This window comes from Phasianus colchicus, chromosome 14 (genome assembly GCF_987193195.1).
Source record: "Phasianus colchicus chromosome 14, bPhaCol1.hap1.1, whole genome shotgun sequence".
Classification (NCBI taxonomy): Eukaryota; Metazoa; Chordata; class Aves; order Galliformes; family Phasianidae; genus Phasianus; species Phasianus colchicus.
In genome coordinates, this window is record NC_143449.1 from 15,240,639 (window position 1) to 15,256,722 (window position 16,084).

Genomic DNA, 16,084 nt, shown 5'->3' on the forward strand with positions numbered 1-16,084 from the left:
ATGGGGGAGGCACCTCAGTGCTCATCCTGAAGTCTGAAATAGCAGCTGCCACCCAGCACCCCTTGCTTTGCATCCCAGTGGGGCCATGCAGCTGTGCTGGGATCATGTCCTCCCTGTGGTGCTGTGGGGGAAGGGGTTGGTGGTGAGCAGCTATGGGTGTGTGGGGTTCGGGATGAACCTAATGCTGGAGTTAGAATTAGAAAGGCTTTTTATTTCCGCATTGCCACGTTTACACTGGGTTCTCTTCCAAGAGCAGAAATTGGTTCATATAGAAACAATTATCAAAACACAGTGATTTCTGAGACGGTTCCTGTGTTCTCCCCCTCCCCAGTCCCTCCACCAGCACATCAGCACAGTTAGGCGAGCCTCGTGGTTTCCCTGATCCACTTCACATACTTGGCGACCTTGGTGTAGATGCCGTACTTGCCCGGCTTGGCGCATTCCTCACCCCAGCTGGTGACCCCTGTCAAAAACCAGGTCTCCCCAATGCTGTTGGTGTAGGGCCCGCCGCTGTCCCCCCCACACGTGTCCTTCCCCCCAGCCGTGTAGCCGGCACAGAACATGCTCTGCAGGATGGTGGTGGAGGTGCTCTTCAGGCAGGTCACCCGGTCCACAAAGGGCACGGTGAGCACCTGCAGGACGATGGCGGAGCGGCCGCGGTACAGCATGCTGCCCCAGCCGCTCACCGTGCCCGGCCCGTTGCTCAGCAGGTTGTTGGTGAAGTCCCGGCTGCCGATGCAAATGGGGGTGACGTAGCTGTTGAAGGTGAGCGGCTGATCCAGCTCCAGGAGGGCGATGTCATTGTGGTGCTTGTTCCTGGTGCGGTTGTAGCTGGGGTAAGGAAGGATTTTAACCACCTGCCGCCACTGCTCTGTGTGATCGTCCTCCTTCGTGTTGTATTCACCTGTGGAGATAAATGTGTGGGCCTGGTGACAGCTATGTCCTCCTGGTGCCATCCCAGTGCTCCCACTGCCCATCCCTGCACCAGGCCCGTAGCAGCCCAGTGAGTGCACATCCCCGTCACACACGGCAGCCATCACCACAGCGCCTCACAAACACAGAGCCAGTGATTGCGGCCCGGAGGGTTTTGCCAAAGCGTGTGGCAACGTGCTCTCTGAACTGAGCGCCCTCACAACAATGCTGCCCTAGCACCAAAGGGAAAGGCCTCAAGAATTACAAATCTCTGTTAAAAAACACTGCTCATTAGCCACATGCCTCTCTGCAGACCCACAGCTGGTGGGGCTGTAAGGGTAGCACTGCCCCATGGGTCCCTGTGCCCAGTTGCAGGGTGCAGCTGCCTCTGAGTGCCTGCAGCTGGCTGCTTATCCCCCACCCTGCGTGACAACAGGTGGAGGGAGAGGAATGCTGTGGGACTTGGCTGGGGCACTTGGTGCTGAGCTGAGCCCCTGCCTCACCCACGGCCCGGTGATGCTGAGAGCAGGATGGCTTTTCTCAGCCCTAGAGGCACAGAGCTTGTTTAACCCATGCTGCAGCGTTTCCCCGTGCTCTGCTGTGATCTCCACAACATCCGATCTCTAAGCAGCGTCTGCAGCAGCCTGGTTGTGTCCTGTGCCCGTGTGTGCCTGCAAGGAGCGACAGGAGCCATTAAAGAGGTGAGGCAGTGCTCCAGGCTGTGCTGCGCTCTGCCTGGCCGAGGTGGGGCTGGTGGCTGTGCTGCTGCTCTGATTGCTATGGGTTTATTTTTTTTTGCTGCAGTAGCAGTGTGAGTGTCAGCTTTTTTGCAGGCTGCGTTTCCACAGTGTAAATGCAAGAAGTGGGGGAGACTTTGACAGGGTTTTACTTGTGTGAGAGCTGCTTGCTATTGCTGGGGACCCATAAACGTGCTTTGGTGATGAAGGCAGAGAGGCAAAGAATTAGGGCTGGGACTGCTTCTTCCACCCCTGCTATCACTCTCTGGGCCTCCCAGTATGCTATAAACAAAGCTGAACATTTAGCATGAACGGAGGTGAAGGATTCACATGTTACCCATGCACTATGCATGATGTGAGTACAAATTCAGCAGTTCCTGAAGCCCTGCAAAACCATGTTTTGCTCACTTGATTTGCTACCTGCCCCAAATCCTGCCCTGCAAAGAGAGCAGTTCTGCAGGGGGGTGTGCAGGCAGGCAGTGCACGGGGAGCTGGTTGACAGCAGAGCTGAGCTGGGAAGGGGAGGGAGCTGGCGAGCACATACAGTGAACACAAAACATCTGTCTGGGGGAAACGTGCTTTTCTGGGGGAAAAGAATTGCATTGAGAACTGTGTACTTTCTCGTGTTTGTGGGTGCAATGCTGAGTTTTGTGCCTGAAGGCAGGTAGGGAGATAGAAGACCTGTGTGCAAGCTGCAAGTCTCCTGTTGCCTGCACAGGGCAGGGCTTTGGTCCCACAGCACGAGCACCATGGCACAGCACAGCTCACAGCCAGGGCTCAGCTGTGCTGCTGCAGAAGGTGAAGATGCAGATGGAGTCCTCTTGATAAGCCAATTTCTGTAGATATGAATTCAGTGTTTCAAGGCTCAGGTAGAATCTCATTTTTGTCAGTAATACAAGAAAGTGAGATTCTTCCCTACCTCCTCAACATTGCCTGTAGCTGTTACCAGCTCCATCAGCTTGCTTCCTGCACTGGGTAATCATACTGGAGGGAAACAAGTAATTTGGGGAAGATGACTCTGCCATAGCTGTAAAACGTGGCACTGCACTGCTTGCCAAAGCCCCGTGCTGAATGATCAGCAGGCAGTGTGGAACAGCTGGGTACCAGGAGTGGGGGGGAAACACCGTTTGTCAAAGAGAGAGAAATTAGTTTTGTGAAGCTGTAACACCCCATGCCTTGCAGCCGGGCCCTGCTGCCTCTCTGAGCTCCAACAGAGCCTGCTGGAGGGGCATGCTGCCTTTGGGGCGATCCCCTGCACTTGGGCTGAGCTGCTGGAGTCACTGAGCGGCGGTGCCACCCACAGTGCTCACCTGCCACAACCGTGACGTTGTCCCCTGGGTTCAGGCAGTGAGCTGCTGTCACCACCCATTTCTCATTGATAATGGATCCTCCGCAGAAGCCCAAACCGCTGCTGTCCACCAGGTGAACCTGCGAGAGCAGAAGGAAACAGCAGCTGTGGGTTTTGTGCCAAGAGGGAGGTGCAGGGCGTGGGTTTGGCTGTAGGATGGGTTGTGTTAAATTGCACAGAGCCAGTGCTGCCCCAGCCATGCCAGGAGCTTCTCCCTGCTGTCCCCGTGCCCCCACCCCTCTTTGTCCAGCACTGTTCACACACTTCTGGTGCCATGCTGCACTTGCCCCTAGATGATCCCTGCTCCAGGCTGGGGGTCAGACAGCCCCAGCATAGGGTTTGATTTTTGGATAGTCCTGCGTAGAGCCAGGAGTTGGAGCCAGTGACTTTTATGGGTCCCTTCCAACTCAGGTATTCTATGATAAACTCCACTTTAACGCATTTTCCTAAATGCACTTCCATACACACCTCCTAAAAGTGCTTTCCAATGACCAGAGAAACAGGAGGTAAGATGCTAAGTCCTTGTACCATATGAGCATCCGGTGCCCTCCCACTCACAGGACCCGAGCCAGGACATCCCTCACGCTAAAACTTCTAATTAAATCCATCAGCCGACTCGTTGAGCTGTATTGAAAAGATGGATTTCCTTTCTGTTTCACCCATTTTGTCCTTCCCACGCGGCATGGCATCCTGCCAGGCTTCCTCCTGCCCTCCCTGCAGCCGCTGGAACCGCTCCCGCAGCGGCAGCGCTCCCTCGGCCGTTCCCAGCCGCCAGCCACGGGATGGCAGCACCGCTCGCTGCTCGCAGCCTGGCCCGCTGACCGATGCTGGCTTTCTAGGGCTCTTTCCTGTGCCCTGCAGCCATCCCGGGCCCTGGGGAGCGCACAGCATCCCTCCTGCGTGCTGCCTGACCTCTGCGGGATGGGCACCCTCACCTGCCAGCTGACCAAAGGGACAGCAAAATAATTTGAGAGGGTTGTGTCTGGTGAGGTGGAGGTCCTCGTGAGCGCAGCCAGCCTCGGTGGGCTCATAGTAAGTGAATATGCTTTTGTTGTGGGTGCTGATTTCTTAGGTTTAGGTTTTCGGTACTCCTCCTGGCTGACCTGCATGAATGGGCCCTATGGGTCATTGCCACAATCAGCGCTGGTCTGTGCCAGGGCTTGCAAGAGAACAGAATCAGAATATTACTTTGAAAAGAGATTTCCCATCCATTCAGAAAGGCTTCATTCAAAATGGAGCTGTGTAGCCCTTTGCCAAGCGTGCTGAAGCCTCTCTGACTTTTAGTTGTTTGCCAGGATAGACTCCCAGTCAGAAATTTTGCTGCTGTGGCATAAATCCATCTGCAGAGAGAAGCTGCTTTCCTATGAGATGGGAGATCTCATACTAAAGCAGCCTTGGAGGCAGGTTTCAGTGTGATGGAAGGTGAGCATGGATGCAGAGGGATCTAATGGCAGTGCCTGATGGAGGCACATGGGAGCAGCCCATACCTGCCATGGCAGCTGGCCCTTCACGCTGTCGTATCCCCCGACCACACGGGTGTCATTCTTAGTTATCGGCACAATCCTGGCAGGGGCGGCGGTGGTGGTGGTGGTGGGGAAGGGGGGAGGCAGCTCTGTGATGTCGAGCACTTCATCGTGAGCGTCGTCCTCATCGTGGGCCGTGATGTTCCAGCGCTCAATGGTGTTTTCAGTGCGGGTCACCTTTCCCCTCATCTCCGGAGCTGTGATCCTCCCGCAGGGATATGGCACTGGAGGAGAAGTGGATGAGGTTATGCCTGGCAGTGCAATGACTTGGAGTGTCGCAGCAAGGGAAGGAGCAGGCGAGGAGATGCGTGTAAATGAAATGATCGGTGCCCAAAGCATCCATACAGACAATTTGAAAGAGCAACAAAACAGAATGGGTTTTAGATTTGTGAATTGTGAGCTACTTTTATAAAGAAGGAAGCTTGCAAGACAGAGGGCACGCTGGACAGGGCGGCACAGCTGTGCCTTTATTTAGCAGAGCACAGGGGTGCGTGCCTGGGAGCTGTGTGCTGGGCAGCCCGGCTGTTGGCTGACATTTCTGCAGCTAGATCCTCCAGAACAATGAATGTCCAGCTGGGAGAGGGCAGGAAATAATATCTGCCAGTTGTACAGATAATCCTGCTTGGCACCAAGGTGAGGAAAACATTAATAAACTCATGCTTGAGTTTAAATTCTCCTGTTAATGAAGACCTCATCTGTGGGCTCATTTCAGCTGAGCTCTTCCCGTTTCTCTCCTACGCAGTGTGTGCTGAATTCCTGCTGATAGTGGCAGTCAAAATAGTAAATAGCATCAGGCATTGTCTTTGATCGGAAAAGCTTTTGACAGCACTGTGCAAACAAACATTGGTGTAAAATCAGATGTGAGCGTGGCCTACAGAGATTTCACATTTGCTTAAAAAGTCCATGTTAGGAGTAGGGCTCCAATAAGTGCTCGGTGAGGGAAAGAGCTATCAGGAGGTTGGGCTCAGAATGAAGGCTGCAGAGTCAAGAAATGTTAAGCTTTTGCAGGAAGAGTAATTACCCAATCTGAAGGATGGTCTTATTGCTAGCAGTGAAACTTTCTGGCCCAAAGAACGTATCTCCATTAGCAGAAAGCATAGGAAGTATCTCAGGCTGAGAGTCTGATTGCTGAAAGCCAGCCCTTCAGGAGTTCAACCCATTCCTATGAGCCACACTCATATGTTGGAAATATGATGGTACCAAATGTTACATTGAGTTTAATAGACAACATTTTTTCTCTAGTTAGTCTCCTCTTTCCTCTGCTGAGTGTGCTTGGCTCAATGAACTTGCTGTTGGGTTGGGATCGAACAAGCTGGTGTAGTTGGAGCTGTTTTAACAGCCTGGGAGTGGGGAAAACTCAGGGAACATGATTTTACAGGATAAAAGATATTCTGTTGTCCCATAATAACCCAGGGCATCCTGGGTGGAGGATCGGTAATGAAGTAGTAGCTATTGCAAGAAATAGCTCAGCTAGCTCAGGCTGAATGGCCACCTGTGAATAGCCAAGCATAATAGTTATGTCTCCAGAAAATTACTGATCTATATCTGGAAATATGAGATGTGCCTTTGTGAGCAGCCCTCTGAAATGGGCATTTGCCTTCTGTGTGAAGTTCCGGACACCTGAACTCCTCTCCATGCACCTAGGCTAAAAAAAGCATGCTTAGACAGTGTCTTTCAAGTGCAGCCTCACATCTGCCACTGGGAAAGTGCAGTGTCAGGCTCTTTACATCTGCTAAGCAAGAGAACAAGGTTGGCTTCCAACAGAGCATCTAAATTCTCTGAGATTCTTAAACCCAGAAGAAGACCTTGGAAACTTTAACCCAACTCTCTTAGAATGCATTAACGTTTAACCTGCAGGTTTACAGGACTTTCCATCTTCATGAAGCTTGTAGCCACTGGCGCAGGAACACACAGCCCTCTGTGGTGGGTCATGCCTGCAGAAGTGCTCACAGCCCCCATTTTTTGTAGCACAAGTAGAGTCTGAAAGAAATCAAAATGAGATGCTGAAAGCTCTTTGACATGGCCCTGTGGGAGCTGTAGGGACCTGGGCCTTTGGGCTCAGCCTGTGGCTGCCTACAACTGTCCCAGACTGTGCTTTGTGTCCTCTTGCAAATCCTCACCCTATTCATGGTGAAAGAGTGCTGAGCACCTCTTTGGGACAGCAGGGTAAGGAAATGGCCTTGAGGTCCTACAAGAAGTGCTGCTGAGCCCCAGCAATCCCTGCATACCAATCCCAGTGCAATCAGAGCCACTCAGCCCTGCAGAGCCATCCGAAATTTGGCAGCCCCAAAGGACTGCTGCAAATATTTGGTTAAGAGCCACGTGATTTCCCCACTATTGTGCTCCCCTCCAAGCCCTGTGCTTACGGAAATCCAGCCATGGTGCAGGTGCCAGCAGAGAACACCCTGTGCCCTGTATGTACCTCAGGAAAGCTTTGTCTTAGGATTACTGCTGGGCTCTGAATTTGGAACTACATGCAAACCACATGCTCTTCCTGACACCAATAGGTCGGTGCAGCCTGGGGTGGAGGACCCATTTCAGTCAGACTGCTTTCAGCATCTGTAGGGCAGCCATGGCTCAGTGAGCATCCCAGTGCACAGCAGGTGCCTTTTCCCACCCCACCCCTCATTGCCAAGGGACCACCATCCCTCAGAGGTAGAAATCTACCCATCTGCAGGCACCCTTTTAGTTCTCAGTGAGTTTTCAGATCTCTTCACAGCAGATTAACTCCACTCCCACCTCCTCAAGGACACCTCCCTTCCTGTAGTCATTTTAATGCCATCATTTACTATTTTTACAGAGATCCTTTTCACGCCTCACTTCGGGCGCTATTTTTGTTTCTGTCTCGCTTCCATGAGAAATCTGCAGTGAGACTATTTAAATTTGATGCAGCTTTGAAATGCTCTTTTTAACGTACGCTCCTCTCTTGCCAGAGCAGAAGCACAACTAGAAAGAGAATCTTTTATTAGTGCAGTGAGTCTAGCACATTATGCGAGTTGCACAGCCTCTGATTATATTATGAATATAAGAGCTGAATATCCCTCTTGCTTAAATTATCAGCTGTTTGGTTTTCACAGACTCCTCAAGCCATCAGGAAAATATTTGCCTTTTGTTTGCTTTTAGAATCAAGGTTGCTGATGGTAATTAGGATTACTATGTTAGCAGGGGGCCATGGCGAGGAGGTTGCCATAGTCCTGCCACACTCAGCATCTGATGTGAGGATGGAGAGGAATGAGAGCGCATGGGGTGAGTGAGCCCCATGTAAGAGCATCTTGGTGCTCTGAAGGGGATGGCAGAGGAGGGGGACATCTGCTCTTAAACCCTAAAGCACATCCCCTCATGGTCCTGCTGCCTGCAGGCTAAATGAGCACATTCATGCAGTGTCTTACAGCAAGGCGCAGTGTGTATGAAACAGCCCTTGATTAGGATGAAAATCGTTATGCTCACTTGGATCAGATGGGATTTCAAAGAAGGCAGAACAACCACAAGACATGCCCCTTGTACATACCTATCTCGCAGTTTCTGCCTCCGTACCCAGGTGGGCACATGCACTCATAGGAACTTACTCCATCCTTGCACACGGCTCCATTTTTGCATGGATTGGAGTTACACTGATCTCCATCTTTGAGAGAAGACAGGAGAATTAACAAACATGAGTGTCCATCACGTCTGGTGGTGGCCAAGTGCAAGCCTGCTGTTGAAGACAAGCAGGAGGCTGCATGCCTTCCATCTTTGTGATGGAAAACAAGCTCAACTGTGGCACACAATTGTGCAGCAAGCAATGTCAGCAGTGGGGGAACATCAGCAGCAGTGCTTAATCCAAGGGCCCAATTATATACATTGTCTCTATTGGGTTAGTTCTGCTTATTTCATCTCACTAATATGATGTCTCAGAGGATCTCACGTCCTGGCTTGGTTGCACAGCTGAAATTCGAAGACTTGTCCCATTGAGAGTGGTTGGGTTTTACTCATCTGAATTTGTTTGAACACTGCTGTCCCTCTCTGTGCGTTGGGTCCGGAGACCTCTTTGAATACTAGGGCTGTGAGCCTACGTCACTGGTTTCTTTCTGAATGTTTCACTACTATTAGCAGGTCTCAATTTTTCTTAATGTGCCAAGGCTTTTATTCACCCACTTGTCTGCATTTGAGAAACCAAAGAGTACAAATGCCTGATATTGCAAAGTTGGTGGTCTGGAGTAAAGAGTAAAAAAGCAACGTTAAAACACAGGAAAGGGCACTTTGAAATGGCAATGCAGGCAGCAACAAGGAACAGGCGTGTCCTACCAGTGTGCCTGGCTATTAACAATGCCTTGAGGAAGGTATTGGAATGCAGAAGGCAGCCTGCAAACAAGGACAGAATGGGATTGTCTTGCTTAAGGTGTGATGTTGGGGTTGGCACAGATGGTTTGGATTGGATGGTGATTGCTGCTGCTGCCTGGGGAGGGCAAGTGGGGTTTGGTAGCTCAAGTGTGAGGAGTGAGATCCTGTAAACTGAGCAGTAGGGCAGGTCTCTGGATGGCAGTGAATAGATGGTGTTCAGTATTTCTGGGGGGCTAATTGGTTCCAGTGACAGGGAAATAAATGCAGTGTTGAATTTCATCAGTTGGTTTTTGTAGTGGAAATGCTAAGTTACAGCCTGAACCAGTGATTGAGCACCTGGTGGGAAGGCAGAGCCAGCCCAGGAGCTCAGGTGTATGCAATGCACCTGAGTGACTGGAAGGGATGGAGCCAGGATCCACCCCTTCCCAAAGCTTATCTAAGGGTTGGCAGAGGAGGTGAGGGAGTCTAGTTGGAGATCCCTGCATACCTGAAGCCTTCTGAAGGTAAGCAGCTTCTTTCCTTTATTTCTGTGCATGTGGCTTTTGCATTTGAGCAAATCCTCGCTTGCTGTAGCCTAGGACCTTGATGCTGTGCTTTCCATCACGTTACAGTTTTTCGGAGGACAGTCCTGCAATGCAGGACTGCATAACTTCCAAATAATCTGAATTATTTAAGGCTTTTTAGAGAGATGTTCTGGGTGCTTTGCCAGTCTACAAAGCAGTTCAGTTATCAAAATGTACTTAAAATTTGTTTCAGATGTTTTAGTGGACATTAAAATCTTCTTGGTAAGGAGTCATAGGGGTTTGGGGTTGAAAAGGAGGAAATAAATGCTGGGGGGGAAAAAAAAAAAGTAGAGAAGCAAAGCTTTAGGACCACTGGTGTGAAACTGCAGACTATACTGAGGGTCCATTTATTGTGGCTTTTCCAGGGATTCACATTGAACCTGCGTGAGGCTGTGTTGTATCTGGAGATCTTTGCTTGAGAACAGAGCATTTACTACTTGGAGGGGTGTTACCTCTTACTATCTTGCTCTGCTCCGTGCTGCAGCTGAAACCAGAAGCCCAGAAGGTGACCCGGGCTCAGTGCATGCAGCAGTCTGTGTGAACTGTTTTTTTTTTTTTTTTTTTCAGTGATATTTGTGCTGTTTGTTCCAAAAACCCCTGCTTGTATATAGAAAAAGCTAAGTAATCTTTTTCCCTTGTGTTTCTTATACAAATGGGATGGGCATAGGTTGAGCAACTGCAGTGTTCAGGATGTGTGATTCTGTGATAAAACAATTCCTAAATGCTGAAAAATATTTTTTTTCCATAAGCATCTGCTGGTTATGCACTGAGAGATGAATATTATGTGTGTGGATGTGAAGAAAGCAGCTCTTACCAATGTATATTTTCCAAAATTCCATCTGCAAAGGAAAAAAAAAAATAATTTCCCTTGGTTTCTGTTTCCTGGGCTTAAAGGAATGGCTCCAAAGCTAAAGGCTTGAAGGGAAACAACCACCTCAGTAATCCCAGCGGTGAGCACCTGCCCCCTAAAGAGGTTTCCCAGACCAACAGATGGATTGTGAATGATAACCAAGGGGTGATGGGTGCCACACAACCCCCTTGCTCTTCAGTCCTCCCCCCTCTGTGCTTCGCCCCAGCGCTCCATGCAGGTGAGGCCCAGAGGAAGGCTTTTGGCTGTTTTGCAGCAGGGCTACTCACTGTTTTCTCTGTATTCTCAAACACTTCTCGGGCTTCTTCAAAGCTGCATTTTTCTTCTATGCATTCTCTCTCGAGGTTCCCAGGAATAAACTCTTCCAGCCTGTTTGAATTGCCTCGCTTTGTCCTGCTTAGAACTGTGTTCGCCTCTTTGTTCTCAATAAAGACTGCAATTGGAAAAGAAAGCCAGGCTGCAGAGTGGCCGTGGGGTGGGCAGCAGGGTTCTGCTCTTCCACAAAACCCTTCTCATGAGTTCATCATCCCCCTTTGCCCCACGGCCAGCTATGGTTCAGAAGCATTACTGCCTACTTTAGGTTTCTTTGGTGTTTAATTTAACTGCAGTCCAGTGAACCAAAGCTGGGGAACCTGGAGTCAAAGCAGTTGGTAGGTGAAACTGGCTGATGGCGAGAGAGCGATTAGGAGCACTGAACTTTAGCAGATAGTGTGAATTCCTCCTATCATAGGTGCCTGAACTGGAATAAGCTATTAAAGAAGGGAAAATCAAAGGTTTTCTCATGCTGCTGCTTAGAGACATCTTGTTTGAACACAGAAATTGAGGCAAGGTGGTGTGAGCACTGCTAACTCCAGACTGCTGGCCCTAGGTCCAGAGGGGATGTCCAGGTTGCCACCAGCTTTTCAGTGTGGCCACCTGGTGACATGGTCCATCATGGTGCTACTGCATGCCTCTCCCAGCCAGCGCTGACCTTGCTCCCCAGGTTGGAGGAAGCATTTCTATCTCTCTGTGCCAATGCAGTGCTAATTGTTTTTGCAACGATTTTAATCACTATAAAGCAAGCTTGCACCTTTGCCTTCCTGATGCTTTCAGTTAAAAGGAAGGGGAGTGCATTAAAATCTTGATGTTAATCTGATTGTTTGGCACTAGATATTGATGGGTGAAGAACTCTGGCTTGGTTTAAACACTGCAGCTTCCATGGGCTGTCTGATCCCCTCTCATCTGCAAGACTGGGACTTATATGTGGTATATGAAAGTCACTGGAAAGTCACTGTCTTACGTCCAGCATGTGTCACAACCTCTGGCGTGAACCCAAGCTGGGCTGAAAAGGTTGGATTGAGGGAGATGGAGCAGCCTTCATTGGTTTTGTAGCCCTGTTGGCTTCTCCTTGAGGTTAGTGCCTGGGGAACCAGACATGGGCACAGTTGCATGCCTCTGATTGTGGCTGCATTTCATTAGGTCTGCTATTTCATTTCTTCTTGGTGGAACATGCTAGGCAACTGCCATAATTAACCCATTTAGTGGGGAGATCTAATTTTAATGAAAACAATTTCACCTTCATCAGACCCATCTTGACTTTCTTGATGTTTACTAATCCCACATTCTGCTTTATAGGCAGAACTTGATTTGAACTGAAAGTGGCACTCATGGGGTCACACACAAGGTGTTGCCCTGGCTAGAAATGATCCTGCCACCAAGCATATGCTTATGTGTGGCTTAGCAACTTCTCAATCATTACCTGGAAAAGTGAGGGGGTGTTTGGGCTGGGGATGAGACCTGTCCTGCCACCTGAGTTATTAAGTTTTCTAGGAAATACACCTGGGTGAATGATGACTGTTCACTTTCCATTGATAAGCAAACACTTTAGAAAAGCACATTTTTGTTTCTTCCATGTTTTACCTGTTACTTGCAATGTTTTGATAAAAGAAGAAAGGCCTTGCAGCAGCCAAATACTCGCACTGGAAGTGAACCAGGCTCTGCTGGAACTGTTGCTGCTACAGATCAATCATGCAGCAGCCTGCATTACTATGTGCAATTACCCACATCCATCAACTACTCTATCGTGTCTACAGTTTTGGCTGCACCTTACAGTCTTTGTTAAATGCATGCTGGGTTTGGCTTTAAGCATTTCCCACCGTGGCAAGCCCAACGACTGTTCTATGGATGTGAGTGCTGTATTCCAGGAAGAAGTGATGGCACACAGAGGCTGTGGATGTTACTCCACCAGTGACATGTTCCCTGCTTTTCCTTTTGTGTGTGGGTGCGTGTGTTCTAAATGGCTGAATCAAGCTCTGCAAGCTGTACAATTTCAAGAGAAATCCCATTCTTAAAATTAATCCCTGTGAAACTTTCTGTGTAAAAACTGGCATAAAAGCTGAAAAAAAAAAAACCACAACCAAAAACAAAAAGCAGAGCTTCAAATAGAAGAACTCTGAAATGCTGCAGTCCCCCTGATCCCTTGTCTCTCATGAGACAGCACAAGTTGTCCCACTGTGAACTGACAAATGGACCCTCTATGTGTGCCAGTAACCCACCCCCAGGAGCAAAGGATTTCCTAGGTTTTAAAATGAACCCACCTGTACTTTCGGCACCAAGAAAAGCTTCCAGAAGACAAAAGGAGAGTATGAGGGGGATTTTTGCCATCTTCCTCCCACTGCCCAAACCTAGGAACAAATTGTTCAGGTGGTGGAGCTTGGTCAATAGTTCCAAAGTGCAAGCTCCTGTTTGTTTGCTCTGGGTAACCCTTTAATTTAAGGTCCCCAGATGTGCCATTGCTGAGCCTTGGAATGATAGTTGAGGGTGTTATTCGAGGGGACACATCCATGCTGAAGAAATGTATTAGGTAGCTGCAGCCTTTGGGGTCATCTGATGCCCTATAAGATGTTGCTGCCAGGTTTGGAGGTTGAGCAAGGCACAATAGCCTCTTCAAAGCACTGGATTGCCCATTCCTATCCAGATGATGTTATTTGCCACATAAAATCCATAGTAGTGCTTTCAAAGCCTTCAGCAGAGCCCACATTTCAAAAAGGGCCAGCACAGATTTACTTGGAGGTGACCCTACGAGTGCTGTCACTGGAGCAGGGAGAGTGAGCAGACTTCTGGCTGCAGGTTCACCACCTGCTCCTGCTTCAGACTGCCCAAAAATAAGGTTTCCATCCAAAACCTTTAATGTTTAATGGTGTGTTACTTATAACTCTTAAGAAACCATTTCTTGCCTTTTGACTTTCCCTTAACGTGAAGGTGAGGAATTTCTTTGGAGAAAATATTGGATGCTGTAAAAAATGAAGCATTAATTTCTGGAAAGGTCAAAATGAATGCGCTCAAAGCTCTCCCCTCCTCTCTTTCCTTGAGAAGTTGCAGGGAAAGCGAGCTGACATCATTCACCTTACTCTGGAGAGGGCTTGTGGGCTTTATGCCAATGACCTGCTCCTTAAAACCTGCTTCCCAATTGCAGCTGGTCCTGTGCACAGCACAGAGCTGGTGTCCAGCATCACACCCGTGCGTGATGGAGGCGAGCATTAAAACACAAGGGCTGGAAGAGGAGCTGGCAGCTCTCACTTGTTCCCAGCAAAGCAAGATGGGTATTGTGCTATTGTTGATGCAAGAGGATCCCACGGTGTGTTTTACAGCACCACGAGTGCTCCCAGACAGGCTGGCTGCTTTGATGGGAAGCGGTGTGCTGTGCTGGATGTGCTGCATCCCACAGGCTGGAGAGCTCTCTGTTGCTCTGAGGCTACAGCAACCCTTGGGTAGTTGTTAAGAGTGTTTGCTTGAGCTTGTGAAACATCAATTCTGTTCAATAAGTCAAAAATGTAAAAAATGTTCCTTTGTGCAGCAAATGTAAGGGACATTTATGGTTGCATGGAGTTACTTTTGTATGCAGAAAGGAGAATCGGCTGTAGGTAAATAGGAGATGTTGAATTTGAGTTACAGCTCTGTGAGATCTGTGCTGCCTAGGTAGAAAAAAATCCTATATTTTTCTTTCCTTGAGTAAACAAAAGGTCCCCAAACCAATAATTCATCTTGTTTCCTCTTGCTCCACTTGAAATGATCTTTATTCATCACTGACAGTAGCTTTTGTTATCAAATTTCTGCGGTGGATAAATGAGTTTGGATGAGGTAATGTGCTACTGATGTAAATTGAATGCAAAGTGAAGAAGGTAACGATCATCTCTCATTTTCTGTGCATAAGAAAATGCAAATGGGAGAAAATAAATAGAGCTAAAATGCTGAAACAATACATCTCCTATCAATAAAGAAGAGTGTAGAGAATGGCCTGCCATAACAAAGGATAATTGAAATCTCATTACTGCAAATATTTTACTTCAGAACATAGGTCAGTCAAATAATTTTTGGTTTATTGTGCATATTTCACGAGTAATGCTATTTGCAACATTATGGCTAATTAATCTCCACAGAAAATGCCAACATCGTTAGAATAAACAAGGCTATTAACACAAATAATTTTTATTGTTTACTACTATTGCTGTCAAATCCTGGAGCACCAAATAGAAAGCTAAGTGTTTATTTTTATTTATTTTGAAACCAAAATCCCCAGAGTTGTGATCGCCACCGTGAGCTCTTTGGAGATGAAAGCTTTGTTGTTTAGGTGGATGACATCAATTAAATACCTGATCTGGGTTTGTTTTGATTTGGTGTTCTCTGCTCTCAAATGAAGAGCATTGAAAATGCAGAGTCAAGCTGTGCTGCTTCCTATGAAGAGGCTTTCTATGAGATGTCCCTTCTGGCTTGGGGCTATTTTTGTTTAAGGTGATGTTGCAGCAGGGGAGGTTTGGGTTGGACGTTAGAAAAAACTTCTCAGAAAGAGGAGAGAGGCACTGGCATAGGCTGCCCAACCCTGGAGGTGTTCCACAGCTGTGGAGATGTGGCACTGAGGGATGTCGTTATGGGCACGGTGGGTTGGGTTGGGGATGGACGTGGGGATCGCAGCACTCTTTTCCAACCTTAATGATTCTATGATTCTACTCTGTAGGCTGTGAGGAATCTAAGGTACTGGTACGCTGCTACCTGTTCCTTCTCCTTTTGGGTCTTATTGGCTTGTTAGTTGTAAATCTTGTTGTTTTCAAAGTTGGAGTGAAAAATGCTAATTCCTTCTTGGAAGGAAGTGTGAACTGCCAACGAAAAACTGGTAGTGTGTATTTTGGGACTGGTGTGTTGGGCTGGAGGATGCAGCAGAACAGGGAGCAGCAGCAGCTGGCACGTGCTGGTAGCATCATGTTCCCAGCAGGGCCATCACCTTGGGCCTGGGAGCTGCTGGTCTTTCAGGGAAGCTCTCCTCTGCAAAGAGAAATGAAGTTTATGAGAAGTCAGAACAAAAAGGTATTTCCATTTTAATCTGATTTTTTTTTTTTAAACATGCTCTGGTTGCACTGATCAATAATGTTAAACAGGCTTGAGGATCTTGTTAAAGGATTGTTCATAATCTCCCTTGTCTCCAAATGCACTATTTTATGTGAAAAATCCTTCTCAAAACCTTAAGCAAATTTCAATTTGCCTTTGCCCTCTAGACAGCTGTGGTAAGTAATCTTTCCTCAACCAACAGCAAACAAGCTATTTCTGAAATAACAGTGAAAGTAAGGCTTAGTCTTCATTTTCTCCCCCTCTTTATTTAGTTAGTGTGAAGTCTCGGCCTTTCTCTGTGGGAAATCACCCAAACATGGAGGCAGCACAGCCATCGTGCCCTTTGCAGTGCTGATTATCCCATCGCAATGATTAACTTACTAGAGAAAGTAGCAGTGATGGCAGCGTGCAGTCAGTTTGTACAGGAGCAGGGTTGGCTCTCAGCTTTGAAA

General features: G+C 48.2%; 1 protein-coding gene across 1 annotated transcript; it reads right to left on the minus strand.

Annotated features, from left to right (window-relative positions):
* Positions 1 to 190: 190 nt before the first annotated feature.
* Positions 191 to 12,948, minus strand: F9 (coagulation factor IX). Its single transcript, XM_090150308.1, has 8 exons — positions 12,848 to 12,948; positions 10,541 to 10,704; positions 10,218 to 10,242; positions 8,029 to 8,142; positions 6,372 to 6,500; positions 4,485 to 4,744; positions 2,960 to 3,077; positions 191 to 904 (listed from the first exon to the last, which is right to left on the minus strand). Exons 1-8 carry the CDS (start codon positions 12,912 to 12,914, stop codon positions 357 to 359), a joined length of 1,425 nt encoding a protein of 474 aa, XP_090006434.1. The 5' UTR covers positions 12,915 to 12,948; the 3' UTR covers positions 191 to 356.
* Positions 12,949 to 16,084: the final 3,136 nt, after the last annotated feature.

Excerpts from the sequence above, each read along its gene's own strand:
- F9 (XM_090150308.1), bottom strand. The coding sequence starts at position 12,914 with ATGGCAAAAATCCCCCTCATACTCTCCTTTTGTCTTCTGGAAGCTTTT. Across the intron at positions 8,143-10,217 it reads ATTTTGGAAAATATACATTG|ATGGAGATCAGTGTAACTCC; the intron begins GTAAGAGCTGCT and ends CTTCTCTCAAAG. Across the intron at positions 6,501-8,028 it reads AGGCAGAAACTGCGAGATAG|ACTCTACTTGTGCTACAAAA; the intron begins GTATGTACAAGG and ends GATTTCTTTCAG.